Genomic DNA, 26322 nt, shown 5'->3' on the forward strand with positions numbered 1-26322 from the left:
ACCACGGAGCAGGGAGCGAGGGCCGCCCGGAGGCCGCGGGGGGGGGGGGGGGGCTCGCAGACCCGCCCAGGGGCCCCAGGTGGCCCCGCGAGCCCGGGCAGCGCGAGGACGCCCCCCGCGGGCCCCGGACGCCCCCCCGCGCCCCGGCCAGGTGCGGACCAGGCGGCCCCGCGCCCCTCCGGGCCCCCTGCTGCCCCCACCCCCCGCGCCCCTGCGCCCCTCCCGCCTCCTCCCGCGCCCGGCTGCCCTCCCCGCGCCTCCGGCTGCCCCTCCCGCCCCCGGCTGCCCCGCTGCGCCCCCTGCTGCCCCCGGCTGCCCCCCGCTGCCCCCGCGCCCCCCGCCAGGTGCGGACGAGGCGGCCCCGCGGCGGCCGGCAGTTCCGCGTCTGCGCGGCGGGCGAGGGGCTGGAGCGGGGCCGGCCGGGGAGGCGCAGGCTGCGCGGGAGCCAATGGGCGCGCTCGGGGAGCCGGGCTGGCGGCGGCGGCGGCGGCGGGGCGCGCACTGTGGGGATGGAGGGCGAGCGCCGGGCTCCTCGGGCGCGCTCCTGCGGCCTCCCGGCTGGGGGCGCCCCGGCGCCGAGCCCGGGGGTCGACGCCCCCCTCCCGGGCCGCAGCGGCCCCCCCGCGCTGCCGCGGGCCGAGGTGCTGGACCTGGACGAGGACGAGGACGACCTGGAGGTGTTCAGCAAGGTGAGGGCGGCGGCGGCGGCGGCGGCGGCGGCGGCGCGTCCCGGGAAAGTTCCCAGGCAACTCCCGGAGTTGGCGCGGCGGCGGCGGCGGCGGCCCCGGGCGCTCCCGGCCCCGCGGGGGCTCCGAGCTGGGGTGCGCGGGGGGGTCACCCCAGGCCGCCGAGCCCCGCGGGCAGCCCGCTGGAATCCGGGCGGGCCCCGGGCCGCCGCCGCGCCCTCCCCGCCTGCACTTTGACCTTGCATCGGCGCGGCCGCGGCTCTGGGCGGCGAGCAAAGTTGCGATCCCCACCCCAGCCCCCCCTTTCCCTGTCTGGGTCTCTGACGCTCTCCGAGCCCGGGAGGCGGTGGCCCAGGGGTGCCCCCGCCCGAGCCCGGACCTCTGGGGGAGCTCAGCCGCGCCGAGAGGGCTCGCTCCGCCCGACCTAGCGCTCCGGGCTGGGCTTAGGACGGGGCGACTCCCCCGAGGCCCGGGACGGGAGGTGGCGCGGGAGTCCCCTCGCCGCGAGGCCGCGGGTCGTGTCCGACGGGGAGCTGCTCTGCGGAGCCCGGGGCTGTCCGGGGAGCTACCGCCTCCCCACCCACCGCGGCGCTTTCGGTTTTCCTGCCCTTCCCCCCCGCCCCCCCCCCCCCCCGGCCCCGGGGCAATCGAGGACCCCAGGGCCCTCCTAACTCTAACTCGTCGTGGACTTGCAGCGAAACCGGCTTGGCTTAGTGGTGGACGTGGGGTGCCTGCGCCCTGGAGGGGGCCGTCTCTTTTTTGGAAAAGAAAGATACCTTCCCCGCACGGCTGAAGAGGTCAAGCCAGCTTCTTAACGTGGCTGCTGGTACAAGACTTGAGAACAATGTATCAATTAATAAGAAGCCTGTAAATAAGTGTCACCTTGAGGTGTCGGGTAAAGCCCCTTCCTAACCCCCGCTGTGTTCTGGGGGAGTGAACTGAAGTTACAAAGTGATCAAGTATGTACCCTGACCCCAAAGAGGACTCTGTAAAGCTCCTTTCTCCCCTTAGGACTGAATGAAATGGTAGGCGTCCTTGGATCCTAGACCACCACACAGGGTTTTGTGTTCTTGAGAAAGTTATTTGGCCTTTCAATGTGTTTAAATCGTAAAACAATGGAATTATTATTATTATTTTTTGTTCGCCTATAAAAGAATTAACACGGCCGTTTTATATGGCACACACTGTGTTCCAATCGAGGACAACCGGCCCATCCTTTACCTTGCCTTCTAAGATACTATTGGCCTTGGCGTGTTAGTGTAGGGCTCTGTGTTGCGAAACTTCCAGCATGGGGGAGGGACAGTGTGGGGAGTGGCCCTTGTGTGTCAGATCATCCAGGATTGTTTTAAACTAGCCCTGTGCTTTCTCTTTCCCCAGATCCTAAATGTGCCTCTTAAGAATCCTTGTTTTAATGAGCCCCTGTTGTCAGAGGCAGATCTGAGATGAAACTAATGAAATTTGTGCTGAGGCCTCTGGAAATGTTGGGAATTGTAGATGTTCCAGGTGGGAAGGGAATGAAGGATTGCAACCAGAAGCATTTCTAAATTAGCATTTCTGGTAAATTGCCTCAAGCTGTCTCAGAAGAAAGGAATCTAGATCTCCAAGGCTCCAAAGAGTTGTTGAGATTTCTTTTCTCATTCTAAATCAACATTTGGTTTTCTACCTAATTTTATAAGTTTGTAGTCTCTTTAAAGGGGTGTAAGCCTCAGCTCCACACACATGGATACATGCTACCTGTTGGTGTTTTGTAACTACGTATGATGGATACTTAGAAGTTAAGAACCACTTTTTTAGAGACTGGCCACATAGATTAAGGTAAAGATCTAATGTTCCTTAAAGTCTGAAAAGAATACTTGGAGAAATTTTAAGTTAGCTGCTTACTTATATTTCCATAAGTTGACTTTTACAGCCGTTAACCACAGAGAAGCAGATTTAAGAAACTCTTCTCCTTTTGGCCTGGTCTCTTTACCACTCCCTTTCCAACCTGCTCCTCTGTGGGCCTCTTCCACTGACCAGTTTACCCTGGGATGCTTTCAACAATTACTTCTGAAGGATACTATTGTTACCCTTCAGTCCTTTGAGCTCCACTACTTTACTATTCAGCTTACATTTGCAGTTCCTTACACCCTTAGATTATTTGTGAGTATATATCATACTCCCCTCCAGAAGTTTTGTAAAGAGTAGAGTCTTTGGCTTATTATTAGTTCTTTCTTCCCACAATACATTCCAAGTGCATGGCAAATACATGTTGAATAGTTTTGTGTAAGATGCTGGGCTAAGTATTTGAAGAAAGGCACCATTCAGTTGTTGCTGTCAGTCTTGGAGTCTAGGTGGAAGATGTAACAGAAACTCTAAATGGCAATATAAATCAAGAGGGATGGGAAACAAAGTATTGTTCAGAGTTTTCAGGTAATCCAGTGAGAGGAAAATGAGACTAAATCTCAAGAGACCCTAGAGAGCACAGAGGGTATTGACTTTAAAGAGTAAATATAGATGTTGGAAGGTTGGGGAACATGACCAATGATTCAAAAACAGAAAAAAGAAAAGGATAAAAATTATAACAGTGGTGTAAGAATAGTGTTAGAACTGGGCCAAAATGACGTGGTTTGCCAAAAATGTAGAAGAGTCTGGTTTCTCTATTTTTTTTTTTTTTTTTTTACAAAAGTTGCTTTTTGGAAATAATACATTAAAATAAATAACCCCTATTTTTGTTAAATACTGTAATGTGTAGAAGAGGGAGCAATTCAAACATAGTAAAGGTAACTGGGTCGCAGTGAAGAACAGAGGTGTACTTATCTGGTACTCGGTAAATGATAGATCTTATTATTGGTCTTTTAAAGGGGTATTTAGGACCATAAAATGAGATCTGTATCATCTAGAATAAACAGGGAATTTACAGGTATAATTATCTTCATCACTACTATTCACATTTGAGGGGACAGGGATTGTAGGTAATGGTACACCAAAATTAAAAAAAAATCTTTTTTTTAATATAATGGGTAAAAAGGAAGTTCTAGAAGGTATAGGTAGGCTTCATTTCAATCTCCAGCAAAGCTATCAAAGCTATACAGCTATTTAGCGTTTTGTTTGTAAACACTTTGAAAAGAAAGAAGTGATCTAGTTTTTATAACAATGATAGAAAACAGTTTTGTGGTAAATCAGAAATATAACAATGAGCATGCTCATTTGAACAGTGCTTTTGAAAGAATCACTCATTTTTGTGAAAAAAGTTATTTTTGAAAGAATAATGGGATATAGTTGTTGAAACATCCAGCTCCTAAGTAGATTGGATCTCTGTCAATCCCAACTCTTGCCCATTGATTGATCAGCTATACACAGGCACCATAGGATTCTGTTGTCCAAAAACAAGTGCAATAATGGACATGTTCTGTATGTGCCTAACGTGGCAGCCCTAGCGACAAGTGGCTTTTGAGCATGTGAAATGTGGCTAGTACACCTGAGGAACTGACCTTTTAATTATATTTAATTAATTTACATTTAAATATAAGTAGCCGCCTGTGGCTAGTGGCTGTATCAGTTTGAGCAGTTAGGAGTCTAACCAGATCTTTATTACGAGCTTGACTTATGGTTACTCAAGAAATATCCTTGAATGAATAAGTAGTTCCCTTGGTGATCTGCACTGAAATATGCAAAATACACACATGCATTGTACACAATATATGCACACACATAGTTGCATACATGTGTGTAGTGTGTATACATGGATGTGTATAGATATATTATTTGTGTGTATATAGTGCACAAGCATCTAGGAATGTATGCAAATATTTGTATGTGTACGCTCAACCATCCAACTCACTTAAAATCTAGAATGTGGAATTACAGCAGTTAGGTCACATGCTCTCCTTCCCTGTCTGTATCCTGATCCTGCCTCAGTGGGTCTTACCAGTTTGATGGGTAAAAAAAGAGGGACCCATTAAGCAAAGGAAAGTAGGGCTGATCTAGGAGGTTCCTACCACTAGAGGTTCCACCATCTACCAACATAGCCTTCTTATATGTTAAGTACTCTTATATTCATCCCAGAGGAGGAAGACTGGTGCGTGAAGTAGGAAGAAAATAAAAAATCCTCAAGTTCTCCTATGAGTGAGCATATATGGTCAACAATAGAATTTAAGTAAATACGGAAATTTCAAAGTAAGTTTGGGGAGACTTTGTATGGGACCATTCTATGTACAAACATTCCTAGTTGTTTTCAGTGACTGAAAGGTCAATATACACAAATGACATGATACTGAATCTAAACAAACACCATATTTTCAAGGTCACATGGACTATTAATTATACTGTGATCTGAATTGTTCATGCCACTTCCAAAGTTTCATTCCATCCTCTATATTTTATTTTTAAGATTTATTTATTTTAGAGAGAGAGAGAGAGAGCTCGAGTGCATGCCCACTAGAGTGGGAAGGGAAGAGAGAGAGAAAACACAGAGTCCGATGAAGGGCTCGATCCCATGACCCTTGAGACCATGACCTGAGCCAAAACCAAGAGAGATGCCCAACTGACTGCACCACACAGGTGCCCCTCATCCTCTGTATTTTAAAGGGGGAATCGATGTCTATATCAGAAAACGTTAAAGGGATATTATCTCAACTGCAGATGCCAGTATCCTGTTATTGATTCTTTGGAATGCTGTATTGAGACTGAGCCTGCAATCTAGTCTGGGCTTAGCAGAAAGAGGGCTTGGATCCATCTACACTGTTTTCCACTAGCATGAGTAGTGCGGAGGGCTGCCCCAGCCACAGTCTTGCCCCACATTTGCCATAGTGAAGGAGAATAAACAAGGGGGTTTCACTGATGATATGTCTGGGCAACCGTGGCCTGATAAGAAAGGCTGTGCAAAAACAAAAAGTGGAAAAGACTTGGGTTTAGTTCCTTATGAAGAGTTATGATAATCTAGGTTGATTAGATGTTTGTAGTTTTGAGGAGCGAAGCTAGAACTGCTAGGCCAGAAATCTGAGGAGACAAGTTTTGGATCAATTTATGGAAGAATTTTCTAATTGAAGGTTCCAGAATGAAAAGGATTACTCAGCATGGTCATGAATTCTGTCACTAAAAATGTTCCTGCACAAGCTGGATGACTAACTGTCCCAGCGGAGAAGAGGGTGTGACAGTTGGACTGTCCCTTTCTGCAGTTAAGAGGCTGGGACAAGTGGAATTTTAGCTTACACTGAATTTAACTACAAGAGCAGTGGAGAGTCTTCATTAGATGGTCCTACTCATCTCTTCGACTCAATTCCCAAATCAAATTACCCATGGCCATTTCTCTAGTTTTTATATTTCTCTTGCCACATTGGTTACGGTTTCTATTTAATTCTCTGCTAATGATGTGACAGTTTCTTAGATAGCCAGGATCAAATACTGAGTGTTACTCTCTATGATGAATAGAGACTGGACACTGAATGAATGGACGCTCTCCATGTGTCCAACATATCTAAGAAGCCCCCATCAGTTTTATTTTCTTGGTATCTCCAGAATCTGTGACTTCTTTCTGTTTCCACTGCTACAAATCAGAGTTGTTAACTTCTGAGAACCGTTAAAATAGCCTCATAAAGCCCTAGTCATCTTCTCTTCTGCCTCTAGTCCATCCCCATATATTCACAAGCACACTGATGTTTGCAGTACACACAGTTCTGATCCTATTGTCACATTTTGCCATTCAGGACTCTTGATGGGGCTGCGTGCTGGCTCTCCTGCCTCACCACCCTGTCATCTCCGGCCTTAACTACTTTTACTCAGAGTCCCTGAATCTGTTGCATCGGAAGCTCATTAGCAATGTAGTCTCAGAACCCACTTTCAAGGCCAAATGAATCAGTATGTATGATACCAGGAGTCCACCTTGATTTGTTTGCACCTTACAATTTGAAGAAGTACTGATCTAGAAGCACTGATCTAGGTTGGTTCACTTGCCACTACATGAGCTTGCTTCGTATTTTTCTACCTCTGTGTAGTTATTGTTGGGTTGACACAGCAGACTCCTTTTTGTTTCTTATGGCCTGATGTAAAGGTATCTCTTACTGAAGAGCTGCTTCATTCTCCAGCTAGAATTAATTTTTCCACTCTGCGCTTCCCATAATACCGTTTCAAATCTTGTAATACTTACTACATTACCTTATGAATAGATATTTATTTCTCATCTGTAAAACCTTGATTGCTTTTCTGTCTCTAATAGATTAAACTTCTTGATGGTAGTGGAGTAGGAACTTCAGACATTTATGGGATAAATATGTTAATGAATGATATGGCCTATTACTTTTTTCCTGTGGAGAGACCCAGTTATTACAGTAATTTGTTAATGATCTGTTTTCAGTAAATTCAGTTTACATTGTGTTGGTCCTTCCTATCAGGATACTAAACTAAATAGGATTAAAGCAAATTGGTCTTAATAAATAGTGAATAAATGTTCTTGCTGGATGACACAGAGCTATGCTGAATGTTGAACCTGGACAAAATCTCCTTTTTGAATTGTATGAGAGGAAATAAACACAAAGCAAAGCAAAGCAAAACAAAACAAAACAACCCGACAACTCCAAGGGAATCATTTAGAAACCTTCTTTTACTAGGAAAAATAAAATTTTTAAAGCTAATAGCACCTATCTCAAGAGGCTTGGTTGCAAGCAATGAAAACTTATTATGGCAGGAAAGTAAGGAAATGGTCCATATTAGGTACTCACAGTAGATTTGAAGGCTGGAGATGGTAGGTACAGAAAGGGATAAGCACTAGCAGAAACTATAATCAATCTTATATTCGGAAAGAGTATTGGATATTGTATAGCCAAAGGAAAAAAATCCATGGAAACCTTTAGGAAAGGTTTTTATGCTGGCAACAGTATTTATTTGTTGATTCATGACAGTAGGGAATATTATTAAAAGTATTTGGGGAAAATGTCAAAAGGCTCCAGATTTGAACATAATATTCCCCAAAAAATGTATGTTACTGAGTTTTAAAGGTGCAATTTTATTTCTGCATTCTTGAGGTTCGGGTAGGATGCTCTAGTATAATTCTAACTGATAACCTGCTACAGTTTTACAAATGGCTAGTGTGATCAAAAAAGAAACACAGATGCAATAACTATGTGGTTGTAGTGTTCAAAATTTATTTTATTCTTATTATTTGTATCCCATACTTTCCTACTAGGATATAAAAGTTAAAGTAAACTTTCATAGTTACTCACTTTAGAAATCTATGTTAAAGCTTTTTCAATAAACAAGTGAAAAGTTATATGCTTGAAAGATTTTCTCTGTTTTAGATGAAATATTTTATTAACTCTGACCCTGCTTTATATCAATCATGCTGGATTACAGTGTGGTTACCTATAGCATTAATAAAAAAGGATAGAGTCAGGAAATCAAATTGATTAGCAAATATTGACATAAAAACTTAGTAAAATACAATTAAGAAAAAACAGAACAGAGGGATAAACCAGTAGATTTAAAATTAAAAACTGAAATAATTATATGTATACATATATATTTTTTATTTTGAGAATGCTTTGGTATGACATACTCTTTTTGATTGTTTTTAAAGTAACTTCACTGAGGTATAACTTAAATAGTATAAACTTCACCCAGGGGTGTTTTTTTTTATTATTATTATTAAATTTACTGAGTTGTACAGCTATCACTGTAAATCAGTTTTAGGACATTTTTATATCCCCACCCCCAAAATCCATCACATGATTTACAATTAACCTCTGTTTTCACTCCCAGCCATAGAGGAACACTAATCTACTATTTTCTGACTCTATAGATTGGCCTTTTCAGGAAATCCCATATAAATGGAATCAGACAATATGTGGTCTTTTGTGTCTGGTTTATTTCATTTAACATAATATTTTTAGGTTCATTTTTCTTGTAATTTTATTATTTTTTAGTCATGGCTTTAATTTTTTGGTACAAGAAATAAAGTTTTTATTTTAAAATGAAAAACAGAGTTTAATCATTTGAAATGAAATGTTAGGAGTAGAAATTCTGTTTAATATTAAAATGAGAGCCTTATTATGTGTGACCAAAAGCAAATGACAAACTCTTTGTTTGAGAATCTTCAAAATTGAGGGGCAAAAAAAAAAAAAAAACCCACCCTGATTTGTTCCTTTGTACTAACTCTGAAAAAGTTGTGTGTGTTTATACATACATATGTATATAAATACATTTTTATATTTAATCTAATTGAACATTGAGTAATATTTTCATCAGCTTTCACTAATTATGCTGTAGTAAGAGCAACAAGATCTCAGTGGCTTACCTACAATAGGGCTTATTTCTTTTTCATGAACCTGTCAACTGTAACTGAGCTATGGGTCAGTTTCAAGTTTTGAGTCTGTTTCACAGGTCTTCTTCATTTTGAGATCAAGACTGAAGGAGAAACCCCTAACTGGGACATTTCATTCCTCTAGCAGAGGGAAAAGAATATGAGCACAGGTAGAAATAGGCAATGGATCTCAAATCTGCCCAGACACATGCCATTATCCAAAGTAAGTCACTGATCCAATCCCTGTGGTGGGAAACTATTTTCCTTCTATAACGGGACACTAAAAATTAGCTGGCAGTTGACCAGGAGATAAAACCCTTTCATAGGATGACAGAAGGCCACTGGGAACAATCATACTGTCTCCCACAGTGGTCTTGTGGCAAAGTTAGAGGCAAATGGCATATTGGACCTTTCTGAATAAGGAAAAGCATTTCTTTTCTATAGGGTGTTAAGTATATATATAAAAAAATTCTGCTAGGTAAGGAGCATAATTGAGAAAAATTAGAAAAATTGAGAAAAAAAGCATAATTGAGAAAAAAAAAGCATTAGTCACGATTAATAATCTCCAATTGGCTGATGCTCATGATAGTCTGAGTGAGGCCATACAGATCCTTAAAAGCCTGTGTGCAACAAATGTCTCACTTTTGTATTTCTAGGTGGAACAGCCATTTATCATAGTGTTATCCCCTCCCTTTTTTTTTTTAAAGACCTATAAGAAGAAAATGTGAATACTTACAATTCTGACACAGTAAATAGTAAAATGAGTTTTGTTGTTTATACCTTCACGAAAGCTTGTGTGCCAGCCATTTGCTACCTTTCTGGTCCTCCACCATTCTGAGTCCTTTCCTGTCACAGGCTTCATTGGTTCTCTAGACTGGAATCTTTATCCCTCGGTGTTTTTAATGACTGGCTCCTTTTCAGTATGACCTCCTGAAAGACACCCTCCCTGATAATTATCAGGAGCATTCCTCTTTCTCCCTGCCTTCCTCCCTTAACCCAGCAACACACCCCACTTTTTTTTTTTTTAAAAAAAAAAAGTGTAACCTTTTTTTTTTATCAATACTTACTCAAATCTGGAATTTTTAAGTTTTTTCTCTATGTTTTACCTGTTTATTATCTCCCACCCTCCCATTTAACCAAAGTATAAGCTTCATAAGAGCTCAGGAAACATCCCAGTCTTGACTCTTGTTGTAACCCCAAACCAGTGCCTGACACGTGGTTGACATTCAGTGAACATTTGTAAAATGAAGTAAAGCTGCTACACTGGGTGCGTTTTGCGTGTGCACATGGCTGGTGGTAATGGTAGTGGTGATTGAATCTTGACTCTGCCCGTTGAGATAAGTGATTTGGGAAGAATTATTATTATCCCTGTCCACCAGTTTATCTGTAAACTGCAGATGATGATAACTGCATTTACTTCCATCATGTTGTTGAGAGGATTAAATGAAGTAATGTAAGCATATGGTGCTAAGGCACACAGTCCCTGTCCCTTAGAAAATTTCAGTGTTTGCTCTTATGGTACAGAAGCTTAATGTTTTTAAGTTGTAGAAGCCTCTATTTTGCATTTGTAATGAGATCTTCAGAGACTCACAAACATATATTTGTTCCTGTATATTCTTTTTAGTTACTATTTAGAGTGCTACCAGAATTTTGGTATTGTCTCTTAAATGCTATATTATAGGCTTACTCGTTTTATTGTTCTTTCCTTTATTGCGGGCTTTGCAAATACTGCATTTTTTACCCATTGAAGATTTGTGGCAACCTGTGTCAAGCAAGTCTCTTGGCAGCATTTTCCCTCTCTGCATCTCTATGTCACATTTTGGAAATTCTTGCAATATTTCAAACTTTTAAACTATTATATTTTTTATTGACTCATGATCAATGATCTTTGATGTTATTATTGTATTTGTTTTGGGGTACCATGACCAGCACCCATATGAGACAGGGAACTTAATACACAAATATTGTGTGTGTTTTGGCTACACCATTGACTGGTCATTCCCCTGTTGCTCTTCCTCTCCCCTTGCCTTCCTATTTCCTGAGACACAATAATATTGAAATTAGGCCAATTAGTAACCCTACAGTAGCCGCTAAGTGTTCAAGTGAAAGGAAGAGGCACACATCTCTCACTTTAACTGAAAAACTAAAGGGATGTCTGGGTGGCTCAATGGTTAAAGATCTGCCTTTGGCTCAGGGCATGATCTGGGGTCTGGGGATTGAGTCCCCTATTGGGCTCCCTGCGGAAAGCCTGCTTCTCTCTCTGCCTATGTCTCTGCCTCCCTCTCTTTGTCTCTCATGAATAAATGAATAAAATCTTAAAGATAAATGAAAAATAGAAATGATTAAGGTTAAGGAGGAAGCATGTTGAAAATCAAGATATTCCAAAAGCTACGCCTCTTGCACTGAACAGCCAAGTTGTAAATGCAAAGGAAAAGTCATAAAGGAAGTTAAAAGTGCTACTCCAGTGAACAGATGAATGGTAAAAAAAAAAAAAAAAAAAAAAAGAAAAGAAAAGAAAAATGAAGCAGTGGTATTACTGATCTGGAAAAATTTTTAGTGGTCTGGATAGAAGATCAAATCAGCCACAATACTCCCTTAACTAAAAGCTTAAGCCAGAGCCAAGCCCTAACTCTTCAATTCCATGAAGGCTGAGAGAGGTGAAGAAGCTGCTGGAGAAAAGTGTGAACCTAGCAGAGGTTAGTGAGGTTTAAGGAAAGAAACCATCTCCATAATATAAAAGTGCAAGGTGAAGCAGCAAGTGCTGATGAAGAAGCTACAGCAAGGTGTCCAGAAAATCTAGAAAGATAATTACTGAAGGTGGCTAAACTAAACCAAATGTTTTCAACGTAGAAGAAACAACTTTCTATTAGAAGAAGGTACCATTTACAACTTTCATAGCTAGAGAGAAGTCAATGCCTGGCTTTGGAACTTCAAAAGACTGGCTGATTCTGTTGTTAGGGGCTAATGCAGCTGGTGACTTTAAGTTGAAGCCACTGCTCATCTACCGTTCTGAAAGTCCTAGAGCCCCTAAGAATTACAAATCTACTCTGCCTGTATAAGTGGGACAACAAAGCCTGGATGACAGCACATCTGTTTGCAACATGGCTTACCAAATATTTTATGCCCAACATTGAGACCTCCTGCTCAGAAAAGGGATTCTTTTCAAAATATTGCTGCTCGTTGACAATGCACCTGGTCACCCAAAAGCTCTGAAGAAGATGGACAGTGAGATTGGTGTTGATCTCATGCCTGTTAATACAACATCCATTCTGCAGCCCATGAATCAAGGAGTGATTTCAACTCCGTAAGTCTTATTAGTTAGGAAATACACTTCATAAGGCAGTAGCTGCCATGGTAAGATCTCTGATGGATCTGAGGGCAAAGTAAATTAAAAACCTTCTTCTAAATTAAAAACCTTCAGACTCACCATTCTGAGTGCCATTAAGAACATTTGTTTTCATGTGAAAGGGTCAAAATATCAACGGGAACAGGAATTTGGAACAAGTTTATTCCAGCCCTCATGGATGACCTGGAGGGGTTCAGGACTTCATTGGAGGCTGTAACTGCAGATGTGGTGGAGATAGAGAACTAGAAGCAGAAGTCGAGCCTGAACATGTGACTGTATGGCTGCAATCTCATGATCAAACTTTCAGGGATGAGGAGTTGCTTCTTATGGATGAGCAAAGACAGTTGTTTCCTGAGATGAAATCTACTCCTGGTGAAGATGCTGTGAAAATTGTTGTACTGACAACTGAGGATTTAGAATACTACATACATTTAGTTTAGTTGGTAAAGCAGCAGCAGGGCTTGAGAGGACTGACTCCAATTATGAAAGAAGTTCTGCTGTGGGTAAAAGTTAACAAATAGTATCACATGCTACAGAGAAATTGTTCAATTGATGCAGCGTACTTCATTGTCATCTAATTTTAAGAAATTGCCGTAGCCACCCCAGCCTTCAGCACCCACCGCCCTGGTTAGTCAACAGCCATCAGCATCCAGGCAAGCCCCTCCACTAGCAACAAGATTACATTTCACTGTAAGCTCTGATGATGGTTAGCAGTTTTTAGCAAAAGTGTTTTGAAATTAAGGTATATACCATAAAGTTTTCTAGACATAATGCTATTGCACACTCAATAGACTACAGTTTAGTGTAAACATAACTTTTATATGCACTGGGAAACCAAAAAATTCATTTGACTGACTTTATTGCAATATTCCCTTTATTATGGTTGTCTGGAATCCAACCCTCAACATCACCAGAACACTGGTGTATGTATATAGCTTCCCCGTTCAATGATTCATGATACATAGTATTTGTCATGTTATTTGAAAGTACTAGGCGATAAGAATACTCTTGGTACAGTTGTTCTAACTGTCTACTAGTTTTCTTGATATATTATAAGCATATATTAAGTCTCTTCGGAATGCTTTTAAGGTTGTTGGCGTGGTTGGATATCAAGGCAACTCAACCTTTTCTGAGGCAACTCAACTATCTTTGTAGATAGTTTCTAGGAAAGATGGAGCTTTCGTTTAGGGGAGTAGTTTACTATGTGCCAGAATGCATTTTAGTCACGCCTATTGAGTGTACAGTCAATTGGCTGGGCTCCTTAGGAACCGGGTTTTTTAAATTTATGTTTTATTTATTACATTCCTGAGTTAGGTCTGCAGTGTTGTCTGCCCATAGAATGTATTTTCAACTTTATCAGGAGTTCTGGTTAGAGCAATTTTTTTTTTTTTTTTCCTGGCTTGGTCTGCTTCTACTTAGTCATCACTGAATCTATAAGAGGTTGTTAGCTGAAATTGTGTTTAATCGGTGTACCCCAAATTTATTTTGAGGCAAGTTTAATAGACCTTTGTCATTTGTGGAATTAGCATTAAGGGCTTTAAATATCTTTGGCATGCAGTAACATGACATATTGGGGACGCACACATATAACCGTGCCAGTGGTTTGGAGGACACACTTCGTGTGGGAGCCTCGCCTGTTTTTCAGCCTTAACATTTTACTTATTATTTACTTGTCCTAGCTTATATATGCAGTATGTTTACTGAGGTGAATAAGAATATTAATTTGTGTATGTGTGTCTGGATATTTTTTAAAAAGCCCTTAAAAGAATACGAATGGTAAAAATCCGGAACTTACTTAATTTTGCCTACCTCAATCAGACTTTATTTTTATTTCTAAGTTTTAGGAGAAAACTTTAAAAGAAAATTACTGTACAGTTTTCAATAATCAAGAATGTATCCTTATCCTGTTTGAACACACCTTCTATAACTTTTTAAATGATTCTTATAGAATATTTTCATAAATACAAAAAATATACAGATCTTCACTTATGATGAGGTTTTATCTTGGCAAAAGCATCGTAAAATGAAAATATTGGGAGTTGAAATGCACTTAATACACCTAATCTACCAAACATCATAGCTGGCCTAGCCTACCTTAAACATGCTCAGAATATTTACATCAGCCTACAGTTGACCAAGATCATCTAACACAAAGCCCGCTTTATAATAAAGTGGTGAATATTTCATTCACCTGAGATACTGAATTTCCCTGAATACTGTCCCTGAAAGTGAAAAACCAATTGATTGTGTGGGTGCAGCATGGTGGTAAGTGTATTGGATTTATCCTCATGGTCTCATGGCTAACTGAACACTGCTTGCTCTCCAGCATCACCAGAGTCTTGTACCGTGTGCATATCGCTAGCCCAAGAAAAGATCAAAATTCGAAATCAAAGTTTGATTTTTACTGAATGTGTATCGCTTTCTCACCATTGTAAAATAAAAAATCTTAAATATTGCTATCTGGTTAAAGAAAAGGTTGGAGGGAGAATTAGGATATACTCAACAGGGTTGTGGTAAGGTTTACATAAAATAATTCATATAGAGCCTTCAAGTAGCTGATGTGTACATCACATTTATTCCTCATTTTTTTATCCTCTCCGATCCAAGGTGAGATATGACCTCTCTGCCTGGCTACAGAGACTTTTTCTTTTAGCGTACTACATTTTGGGGGAGGTGGACAGAAGGGAATGTTACGTCAAATAGAATGATGTGAAAAATTACTATGGTTAGTATATAGCTTTGTAGTGCACAAAACCCGAGGAAGTCCAAGTACATTCAAAGCGGCACTGTTAGAAAATAGAAATGCTAGAAACAGAAAAATGGATAAATAAATTATGGTATATGCATACAAGGGGATATATACTACATAGCCCTGGAAATTATGTCAAACAAGATTAGAGTGTTGTATGCCCCTTTATAGAACATGACACAGGCTGGCTTTTCCCCCAATCACATTTTCAGCAGTGTTCCACAGAAGGCCTTTCTGATTTTTGTATTATTATTATAAGCAGGCAGATTGGAAGGAGCTGTAAACCAAAACACAGCTGGTAAGTCTAAATATAGGCCCATCAGGATGAGTGTCCCTCATAACACAGTTTCTCAAACTCCTTCCACTTTAAGTTGCTTTTTTACCAGATGTCTCTTGGTGTGCGTGTTTCTTGCGCATCAGCAAATTTTGTTTGCATGGCCTTTTCATGCCACTATTCTGATTTATCACACTTCTCACATTGATTTTTTTCCCCCTCTACTTGTAAAAAAAAGAAAATAGCTGTTTGTGCACAGATGGTGGATCCGATTTAGTATTATCAGAGTAATTCATGTTATATTTATGAGATGTTTCCGAGTAGCCTTTTAGTGGGAGATATTCAGGAAGGACATTTCTTAGAAAGGTCATATCTCACCTTTTAACCTGTTTCTTTTGGAGTTTATTTCCTGAGTACTCAAGTACTGGCAGGCCATTGTTTTAAATTTCAGGGATGTATTTTATTTATTTCAGTAGTGGAACTTTTGAACCATCTAAAAGCATTCAAGGAGGGAGGCGAAAACATTTCTCAGAAATTACTGGAGTTGATTGTTAACCTGTAAGAGAATGAACGAATGGAGCCAGGATGAAATACAGTAATCATTAAGTACTTACTTCCTTTGTACCTTTACTTCCTTCTTAAATTTTTATTGTGTACAACTCTACATGTAGAAATGCTGTCAGTTTGCCAGGGCTTCCGTAACAAAGTCCAATAGAGTAGGTTTGTGAAACAAGAGACTTTTACTTTTTTCACAGTTCTGGAAGCTAGAAGTCTGAAGTGAAGGTGTCCGTGGGGTTGGTTTCTTCTGAAAACAGTGAGGAAGGAGTCTGTTCCCAGGCCTCTCAACCTTGGTGTCTTCTTATGTTTCCTAACCATCTTCCCACTACACATGTCTCTGTTTCCAAATTTGTTCTTTTTATAAAGACATTGGTCATATTGCATAAGGACCCACCCCAGTGGTCACATTTTGACTTAATAACCTCTGTAAAGACCCTATCTCCAAATAAGGTCACATTCTGAGGTATGGGGTATTAGGTCTCTTCAAACATTGGAATTTTGGAAGGACGCAGTTTACCAACAAATGCTTCTGCCAAACCAAATGTAACAACAAGGAAAACTTACACTTAATTTGTAAGTGATTGTGTCAATAAATATCAATATCATGGTGATATAATTGTAATGTCCGTTTATTTCTGTAAAGTCATTTAACTGTTTTTTCTTATGATGGGTTTGTTGGTTTGGAATAAGGGTAGAAGGCAACTGCTTCCTGTAATAATTTGGCTTCACTATTATACATGTATGTTCACATCTGGGCTTGAAACCATCCCAAGATTTTTGGTGTGTGTGTGCCTGTGTGTCTTCACTGTGCTGGCTGTAAGAAAGGCATTCAGTGTTATTTAAGAAGTAGAGATTTACCACACAATTTCTGCTTCTGCTTCTGCTTTAATCTGCTTTAATCTCTTGAAGAAAGAAAATGAAATGGTGTACTTTCATTGTCTAAAAGATCATAGGATGATGGACATCTATCCAAATGCTAAGAATGAATGAATGTGTAAATAAGGTTTGGGGATGGGGGTGGGAGACAGAAAAGAGAGAGAGAACTAACAGGAGAAAGAAGCACACATTATTGTGGAGGTGAAACCTTTGTTTGGAAAGAACAAATTTTAATGATCCATTTCTCCTGAAAAGCATCCACCACAAAAGGTTAAATGGAGGGCTTTTTTGGTTAATTGCTTCTTTGAATCTTCTCAAACACTTACTTCTCTTATTCATGTCCAAGTGTAAATCTTTTAAGCATTGTCATTATATTTTCTTTTCCTTTTTTTTTTTGAAGTGAATATAAAACTCTTTGGATAGTCACTTTTATTGAGGTTTTAAGAATGTTTTTGAGTGATTCATAGTAATTTAAATCCTTCTACTGAAATCTTGGATGTTGCTAAATTTCAGCCTGTAATTTTCTTCCTTTGCTCGATATTGAAGCATATTTTTGACACCACACTACTCATTGGAATTGTGAGCCTTTGTAAATTCATGCAGATCTTTCCCACTCTACAAAAGGATGCATTTTAAGCAGAAGAAATAGAATGCTAAATTATGTAGTAGGTATAAGAAGTGGGTTGTGGTGAGTTAAGAGGGTGACTACAAAGAATACCAAAGCACACGGTGGTATGCAGTGTCAGGGAAATTTAAAGGACGTTTGCCTGTCACATAAAAATTTGTCATCTTAAAAGGCTACTACAGGTTCCCCCCACCCATCTAAAAATAGAGCATTCCTATGAAACCTTTTGTAAGCTGAAATGGCATAAAACAAAGAACCAATTACCATTAATCTATATGGAAAAATTTTTTTGAGCATTTCCAGACCCAAAACACAATCTCTCTTAGGCTTTTCTGATACCTTAGGAAACATTTTGCTAATGGATGCACAAAATAAATCCAGATGAGGCACAGATGCTCACAGGCACAGTTAAGTCATAAAGTTGGATGCCACGAGGCTGAGTGTAGTTCCCAGGGAAGGAGCCTGGTGGCGCCACTCTTACTGCTTGGGGTGCACCCCGCTTTTCTAAGGGCTTGCTGCGGAACAGTTGCTGAACACTATTTTTGCTTTTCGCCTTTTTTTCTAAAGAGTGAAAATCCTCTTTGGATTGCAAAAATAGATACTTTATGTGGTGAAGTGGCTATGCTATACACAATATATATACTATACAGAGAGATATTTTTGTACGTTCTGATTGCATATTTATTTGGAACCTCTAAATTACATTTTAAAATGATTCCTTAGTGTTCCATTGTGTTAGCCTTCTGTAATTTACTTTGACTCTCCAATTTTCATGTGATTCCAGACATTTTTAGATTTCCCATTTAATTATGCAACTTTGATGAGTTAAGAAAAAAAAATGTAATCCAAGGTCTTCTGTCCAATTGGCTCTAGACACCTGTTTCAACTTATTACAGTAGTTCTTTTTTTTTTTTTAAGATTTTATTTATTTATTCATGAAACACAGAGAGAGGCAGAGACATCGACAGAGGGAGAAGCTCCCTGCTGGGAGCCTGTTTGGGGGGAAGGACTCTGGATTCTACCCCTGGGTCCCCAAATCATGCCCTGAGCCAAAGGTAGACTCTCACCCGCTAAGCCACCCACGCGTCCCTATTACAGTCGTTCTTACTGCCTTTGAACATATAATACACAGTGTTGACACTAACAATTTTAATATCTTTCTCAACGTATGTTTACTTTAGAATATTTGGACATGCAGGAACTCACAGAAAATATTAAACTCCTCAGCAATCCCAATACCTGGAATAGCTTTTATTAACTTTTTTGGTATAGCTTATAAGTTTGTGTCCTTTCTCTCTCACTTTTTCTTTCCTACTTTATCTCTCACACACATATACACATAAGAATCTAATCGTACACAAATTTTATATCCTGTTGTTTTCTTTTAATAACATACTGTAACCATTTTTCCAATATACTGTATTCTAAGTTACTCCTAGAATGTTACTTTTAATCACTTTACTATATTCTATCATATGGATAGAGTTTATTGTAGCCTATCAACAGGCATATACCATAATTTACTTTGCTAAACTTTTATTGTAAGACATTTATTGTTTCTGTTTTTGTGTTTCATTAATACAACTGTTACTGTCTTCTGTCCCTTGGTCTAAATCATGCCTAAGTCTTTTTCCTTTCCCAGATCATTTTGTAATCACAATAACCTGAACCTTCTTAATTTAAACAATCATTGTTGTTCTTCTCTTCAACTGGTGTTGAGTATCTCCTGTATTACTGCATTGAGGAGTTACCCAAATGCTATATTATAGTTCACATAACTAACTTTTTGTGTGGGAAGAACCTTGAGAACAGTACTGCAGATATTACTGATGCTTCTTCAAAAGGATTTTAAGTTGATTTGTTTTGGGGGAAAAATAAGTCCATATTAGGATTTCAATCTTTTTTCATTCTTAGTACCACAAAAGTGTTCCTTTTCTTAAAATATATGGTTTTTGCTACATTTTTCTCTATTAATACATTTAGAAGTTGTACTGTTTTAGCCTTTCACGTGGGAGAGATTTTGCAGATTTTCAACTCCAAATCCTCATTTTAACCTCCAAAGGCTGAATTAATTGTTCAAGTTATCTGCTTAGTGAGTGGGAGAGAAAGGACTGGGACCCAGTTTTGGGCCTCCTTTGTAATGATTTTTTTTTTTTTTTCATCTAGTGTTGACTAACTCGGGTGCTAAGTTATGATGGACTTTGTTGCAGAATTCATTTCTAAGTGTGTTGGTTAAATTTAGTCTGTTCAAACAGACAAAAGTTTTGATTCTGACACCTGTATTCTTAATTTTGAAGGAAAAAAGTGATATCTAAAAGAAAGTATAGAATTGGGAATAAGTCATTATTACTACTGAAAAAATAAATGTCATATTGAAACTGTTTTATCTGTGCATATGAATAACACATTACTTGTATTTAAAATTTTACTGCATATTAACCTTTTGTTTCATTTAAAAACTTTTATTAAAAAAATAACATGCAGCCTTTCTCTTCCCTTTTTAAAAAACAAACTATTGAAGATGCCTGAGGAAATAACCAGTGTGTCCAAGGAAGTAGCCAGAGGGATTGGGGCTGGGGAGGGATCCAGTGTGGTTGTGAAAGAGATAAGACTGCCGTTGCTTATGTGGTCGGGACTGAGGAGACAGCTGGCCTGGTTGGGAGATTGATATGTGTAGGAGGATTGACCATATTTGTAAATATCTTTAGGATAGTGGGAGCCAGGCTTCTTTCTGCTGGAGAAAAGAGTTACAAATATGGGAAGAGGTAAGGTGGGAAAGGTCAGATGGTGTCAAAGTGTAATTGGAGGTATCCGTCTGAACTCATGGTATTTAATATATAGATAGATAGATCCAGATGAGTGTGTGCATGGGTGTGTGTGTGTGTGTGTGTGTATTATACATATATTTCTTGTCATTCACATCTTGGTTTCCAAATTCCAATTTCCTCCAAAAGGAACCAGAACTCCTTGGAGAGATGTCTGATTCCATAGCTGGGTCAGGGAAAATATAAACCTGAAACATCTTCTTATGTCAAGTTGTTATATAAAGTGCTCAAGGAATAATTAAGATGTATCAAAAACACACAGGTGCCAGGATTAAGGGGGGTTCCACTAGGTAGGTTTTGGACACTTATAACATCAAAATAAATTATAATATTAATGGATTATAACCCACTGAATAACATAGGAATCTGTGAGTCTATACTTACATAATTAATTGACTAAGTAAATAAATATTCTTTATTCTCCTTAGTAAGAAACCTACAGATAATGTCAAAATGGAAAAAAAAAAAAAAGCAAAGCATATGTTGTTTTGAAATAAGAAATGTAACAAGGAACAAAAAGAGCTAATAGAGTTCTGCATTTGCTTCTGCGGGGCATGAACTGGGAATAGCAATTCTGGAACAGAGAAAGCTGCTTTTTAATTTTAATTTGTTTTATTTTAAGCTTTGTAGAATTTGTAGAATTATTTGACTTTTAAAAACTGTAAATATACTTTTTTATTTTGAACTAACTTCAAACTGGGAGAAAAGTTGCAATACTTTGAACCTCGATTTCCCAATGACTGCCATTTCACAACTTTTGCTTTCACTCTCTGTGTAAGTTGAGTAAATTGGAGACGTGATGTTGTATTACCCCTAATTAGGTCTGCATATGTTTTTCAAAAACAGAGACACCCTCCTCTCTAATCACAGTATACCTATCCAAATCAGGAAACTAATATTGACACAATACTACATTATAATCCACAGACCCTTTCAGATTTCTCTAGTTGTCCCAATAACATTGTGTAGAGAGAATAAATGAAGGTTCTCTTCCTTTAATATGGAATCCAATTCAAGATCTCATGTTATATTTAGATATTATGTCTCTTGGGTCTTCTTCAGTCTGGAACAGTTGCTCATCTTCCTTTTTTCCATCACAGTAATTGCATTTTTGAAGCTATTTTATAAGCACTGTCTCATCCCTTCAAGCATTTGCAGTATTTTTCTTCTGATCAGTATAATTATATCACCATTTTTAGTTAAATTCAGGGTTAGGAACTATTTGTTTTTGTTCACTGTCAAACCATGTACTGAACTATGATTATGTTTTCATTCTTGTATATGTTTTGCTTTCTTGAGATTCATCATTCATTTATTCTTTTATTTATTTATTTTAGATTTATTTTTAATTTTTTTATCATTTATTCTTTTATTCATTCATTTCCTCTACTTCTTTATCCCTTGTTCTTGCTTTCTCTCCATCGTGGCTTTCTCTGCACCCATCACAATTCATCTACAAAATCTTACACGGCATGCTTCCTCTCATTATGTTTAAACATATCATGTATTCTGTTACCTCCCTCCCTTTAACCCTCTCTCCCTTTCCCTTTCTCTTTCTTTCTTTCTCTTTCTTTCCCTCTCTCTTCCTGTTAGTCTTTCTCCGTCCTGCCTTTTTCTTCCTTTCTTCTCTTGTTCTTCCTTTTTCCGTTCATACTCCCCTGTGTCTGTCTTTCCTTCTATCCGTCCTTCCTTCCTCCCTCTCTTCCTTTATTATTTTTTCCCTATTCACCTCCCTGCCTTCCTGGTGACTCTGTCTTCCTGACCAGGTCTGTATAGGTTGTTCTCTGGTTCTGCTGCAAAGCTGTTAACCTGGAACATTTCTTCACAGTCATTCAAAGAATTTCCTCTGGTTCTCTTTTCTGTTGAATCTACTGTTTTTAGATCCTATTTCTTCCTCTTCTTTTTTTTTTTTTTAAGATTTATTTATTTATTTTGAAGGGCAGGGAGGAGCAGAGGGAGAGAGAGAATCTCAAGCAGACTCCCTGCTGAGTGTGAGCCCTCTGCTGGGCTTCATCCCACAACCCTGAGATCATGACCTGAGCCGAAACCAAGAGTCGAACACTCAACTGACTGACCCACCCAGGTGCCCCTAGATTGTTTCTTCTTGCTCTATGCCTTATTTTGGAAAATTAAAGAAGCTTCCAAAGAATGGGTGCATGGGTAAAACAGTTTTTGAAGTCTTTTATATATCTGAAATGGCTTTAATTGACATGTATATTTGAATGACAGTTTGCCTGGCTATATAGAGTCCTAAGTAGAAGATATAGTCTCCTCTCAAAATCTGGAAGATATTTTACTGTCATTTAGTTTTCTGTGTTACCATTGAGAAATCTGAAGCCATTCTGATTCCTGAGATTCCTGTTGTATTTTAACTGTTTTTATTCTCTCTGGAAGCTAACCTCTATTATGAAATGTCATAGTAATGGAGGGTTGCAGGAGCACATCCACCCCACAACTGCCCCATTCATTTTGAAGAGGCAGGAGAGGCCCTAGCAACCTGGAAACATTTCAGTTTAAAGTATATTTTCCTTCTTCATTTTATGGAATCCGTTTTATTAAGGCACTGCCTGCCTGGATCTTTTAATTTCTAAAAACACTTCCTTCTCCTTTTCTATCTCTTGTTCTTTTAATTCAGCTTAGTTCTTGAGTTCTAGCTTTCAAACTTCCTGTTGAGTTGTTATCTTATTAACATATTTCAATTTTCATGAGCCTCCTTTTTTATTGTCTTGCTGCTGTTCTCTGATTTTTTTTAAAGAATATAACTCCTGTTTTTATTCATGAATTAGATATCATGCTTATCTCTGATGATTTCATCTATTTTTTGTAACCATTCTGTTCTCTAACTGCTTCCTGCCTTGTGTTTGTGAGTCTTTCACATCAGAGGCTTTCCACTTATTTTAGATATTTAGTAGCTCCTACATCAGGCAATAAAAAGTGGAGTAGATATTCAGCACGTATGATAGGGGCTTCACCTCAGAGTGATTATTCAAAGACCTGGCTAATTCATTCAGGGACTGCAACTCTTAATTTTTTCTCAGAACGGTGAGGTAAGAGCGGAACCCTCAGATCACTACGTGGAATTTCGCACCTTGCTGCCAGCATCCTTGGCGCCAGATGAGGGAAGAGGGCTGGCTATCTTCCCATCTAGTCTATAGGACTTTTCCTTGCTATCTCTTCCTCCACTCTGCCTGGCATCCTTGAGTTCAGAGACAATAGAGAAAGTAAACTTCGAGTTTTCAGCAAAATTGGGGGAGAAATGTGACTGATGACATGGGGTAGGTGAGGGAATCTGAGGTACTCTTTCTTTTTTTGTTTGTTTTTTAGCTTTTCAACCAATCCTCTGGTTTTAGCTCTACCATCACTCTGTGTGTCCATAGGTTTGTGGTGCCTGTAACCCTTAAGTCTCTCTTAGATTCTTTCATGCTTTCTAAGTTTACCATCATCTCCTAGGTTTACTGTTCAGCTTTCTCTGCTCTGCTATTTCAGTGATCCCTCAACAATCAGATTTCCAGTTTCCAAAGAGTAGTTGCTTTTGTTTGCTTAGCGCCTCTCTCTCTCTCCTTTATTACCTTGAGGGTTTATGGCTTTTTATGCCTTTTTTGTCTTGTTTTACTTTACTTTGTTAGTTTCTTTTCTGTCATTTTTAAAGTGGGATTTTAATAGGAAACAGATAAAAATACATGTTCAACATGCCATATTTAACTAGGAGTCCAATCATCCCTTTTGTTCTTGACATATTTCATTAGTATTCATAGTTACTAAGAAAAAGAGGATTTTAAACTTACTTTTATAGATGTTAAGTTTTGAATGTGGTTTATTCCTTAGGATGCCTCATTGATGGACATGAATTCCTTCAGCCCTATGATGCCAACATCTCCTCTGTCGATGATAAACCAAGTCAAATTTGAAGATGAACCAGATTTGAAAGATCTCTTCATTACAGTTGATGAACCTGAAAGCCATGTTACTACAATTGAAACTTTCATTACTTACAGGATTATTACTAAGGTAAATTTTTAGTGAACACTTTCTTGGATAAAGTTATTTTCTGAACTTTTGCAAGTACTTTTTGTTTGCTATGACTCTCAACAGTAGAGAATCTTAGCTGAATTGACTTATTTTTTTCCAACCATTTTGGGTAAGACATTGCATCTAATCTACCCTTAACCTCTTCTGTGTGAAATCAGTGAAATTCAAATTACAGCAGTCACTCATTTCTTTTTTTCTTTTTAGCAGTTGTGCATCTTGAAATAGGAACATTTCGTTTTTAGTTTCAAAAATTATAAACAAATATCTTTGGAAAAGAAGAGCCTCAGTTTATTAATAAAGACAACTAGTTAAAAACATGATACAATATTTTGTTGTAGCACTTCTTTAAAGATTACAAAATATAATTTCATTTGTTTTCCAAGTAAAAGCAAGTGGCTGCTTTGTAAGATATTGTTAGTTGTCCAGTAACTCAAAGGAAGAGTAAATCTAGAACCCAATTCTCCTTAATCCTAGGACAAGGCTATCAAAGTAAAATAACCAAATAGTATAACTGTTTTTTTAAAAAATCCTTTATGTAATAACAGCTTTTAAGAATTATATTCATGTTATAATATTTTCTTTATGAAGCCTCACCCTAATCTTTGTAGTACATCTTCTGTGTAGATGAAAAGGTTTTAGACCATCTTCCTGTAATCACTTCTTCCAGTGCAAATTTCACCTTTGCTGCTAGTTATGTTTCATTAAAAAACACGTATCTGATCTGTTCACTCAGATTCTTAAAATCCTTCCTTGGTTCCTCATCTCTTATAGAACAAAGTGCAAATTCCTTGGAATGACATATAAGGAACTTTTCAGTCTGATGCCAGCTTACTGTATAAGACTTATCTCCTGCTCATTTCAATACCCTGCTCTCCACTGATCTTTGTTATCTGAATACTCATGACTTTGCATATACTTTTTCTTGTTTGCTATGTCTGTCCTTCCTCTTCTAGACAGAAGAACTACTGTTTACTTTTCCACAACTAAAAATGATGCCTGCCTGGCCCCTGCCCCCTGCACCTACAGGCTGAAAGTCTTCTTTCTTTCTTCTGTTTTCACATGTTGTTCTAATTGAAGTCTTAAAGAATGTAAAGCATCAGAATCAGTATAGCAAGGAAATTAAAGGCCTATATTTAATCCTTCTAAGTCTTTGAGTCTTTTTTTCTTTTTAAATCTATAACACGGAAATGATCATCGAACCTGGTTCTGTAGAGTTGCTGTACGAATCAATTTAGCATTGGTAATCAATGTAAAACACTTAGCAAAATGCCTGGCACATAATGAATTTTCAGTATTTGCCTATCTGTGAGTAGATAATATGTATTTATTGGTATTTATTCCTAACAAGTCTGTGAGCTTCACAAGGAAGGTAATTGTATCTTAAGTTATCCATATTTCTAAATACAGAGGATATAATAAATAAGCAGTTTCACTTTTTGGTGAACGGATGAGTGAAGAAATTTATGGTATCATACTCATATCAAGAGACTGTAGAGCAAGATAGCATGGGATTGAATCTTGATTACTCCTCTTTCTTGGTATGTGTCTTAGGCAATTTAATTCACCTCTCTATGCTTAGTTTCCTCAGTTGTAAATAAGATAACAGTATTAACCTTGTAGGGTCTTTGTGAATATTTCATGTGTTTATACAGACATTCTGTTAAGAATCGAACCAGATTTCTCCTGGTATTACTATTTTAATTATAAGCATCCATTGTCATCATCCTTCCTAGCAAAGAATTTGTGCAACTGAATTATTTTCCCATCATTATTTGTTTCACTTAGAAAGACACTTTATTTATAAGCCACCCTGTGAATTTTACTCTAATCACAGACATAGAATTCTGATGAGTTATCCATATTTACATTATACTTTAAGTATACTGCTCTTATAGTACTAGTAATAGGGATAATATTACAGTAGTAACGTTTATTGTGTGATTACTTTGTGCAAAGCAATGTTCTAACCACTTTATACGTATTAACTTAGATGTTAGGAGTTACCCCCATTTTGTGCATGAAGACACCGAAACTCAGTAACGTGCCAGAGGTTACCTACCATAATGATTACCTGAGCTGGGT

At 38.9% G+C, this 26322-nt stretch overlaps 1 protein-coding gene across 8 annotated transcripts in view; it reads left to right on the plus strand.

Annotated features, from left to right (window-relative positions):
* Positions 1–512: 512 nt before the first annotated feature.
* Positions 513–26322, plus strand: part of SNX7 (sorting nexin 7) — a 114096-nt gene continuing 88286 nt past the window's right edge. For 3 of the 8 annotated variants that reach the window (XM_072834652.1, XM_072834655.1, XM_072834653.1), the window contains exons 1-2: positions 522–689; positions 24037–24219. In XM_072834652.1, the coding sequence (XP_072690753.1) occupies positions 24049–24219 (171 nt within the window). In that variant the 5' untranslated portion in view covers positions 522–689; positions 24037–24048. Of the gene's footprint in view, positions 690–24036; positions 24220–26322 lie in introns of all 8 variants that reach the window. The other 5 variants (XM_072834650.1, XM_072834648.1, XM_072834649.1 and 2 more) reach the window with 5 other exon arrangements.

Source organism: Canis lupus, chromosome 8 (assembly GCF_048164855.1).
Source record: "Canis lupus baileyi chromosome 8, mCanLup2.hap1, whole genome shotgun sequence".
In the NCBI taxonomy this organism is placed as follows: Eukaryota; Metazoa; Chordata; class Mammalia; order Carnivora; family Canidae; genus Canis; species Canis lupus.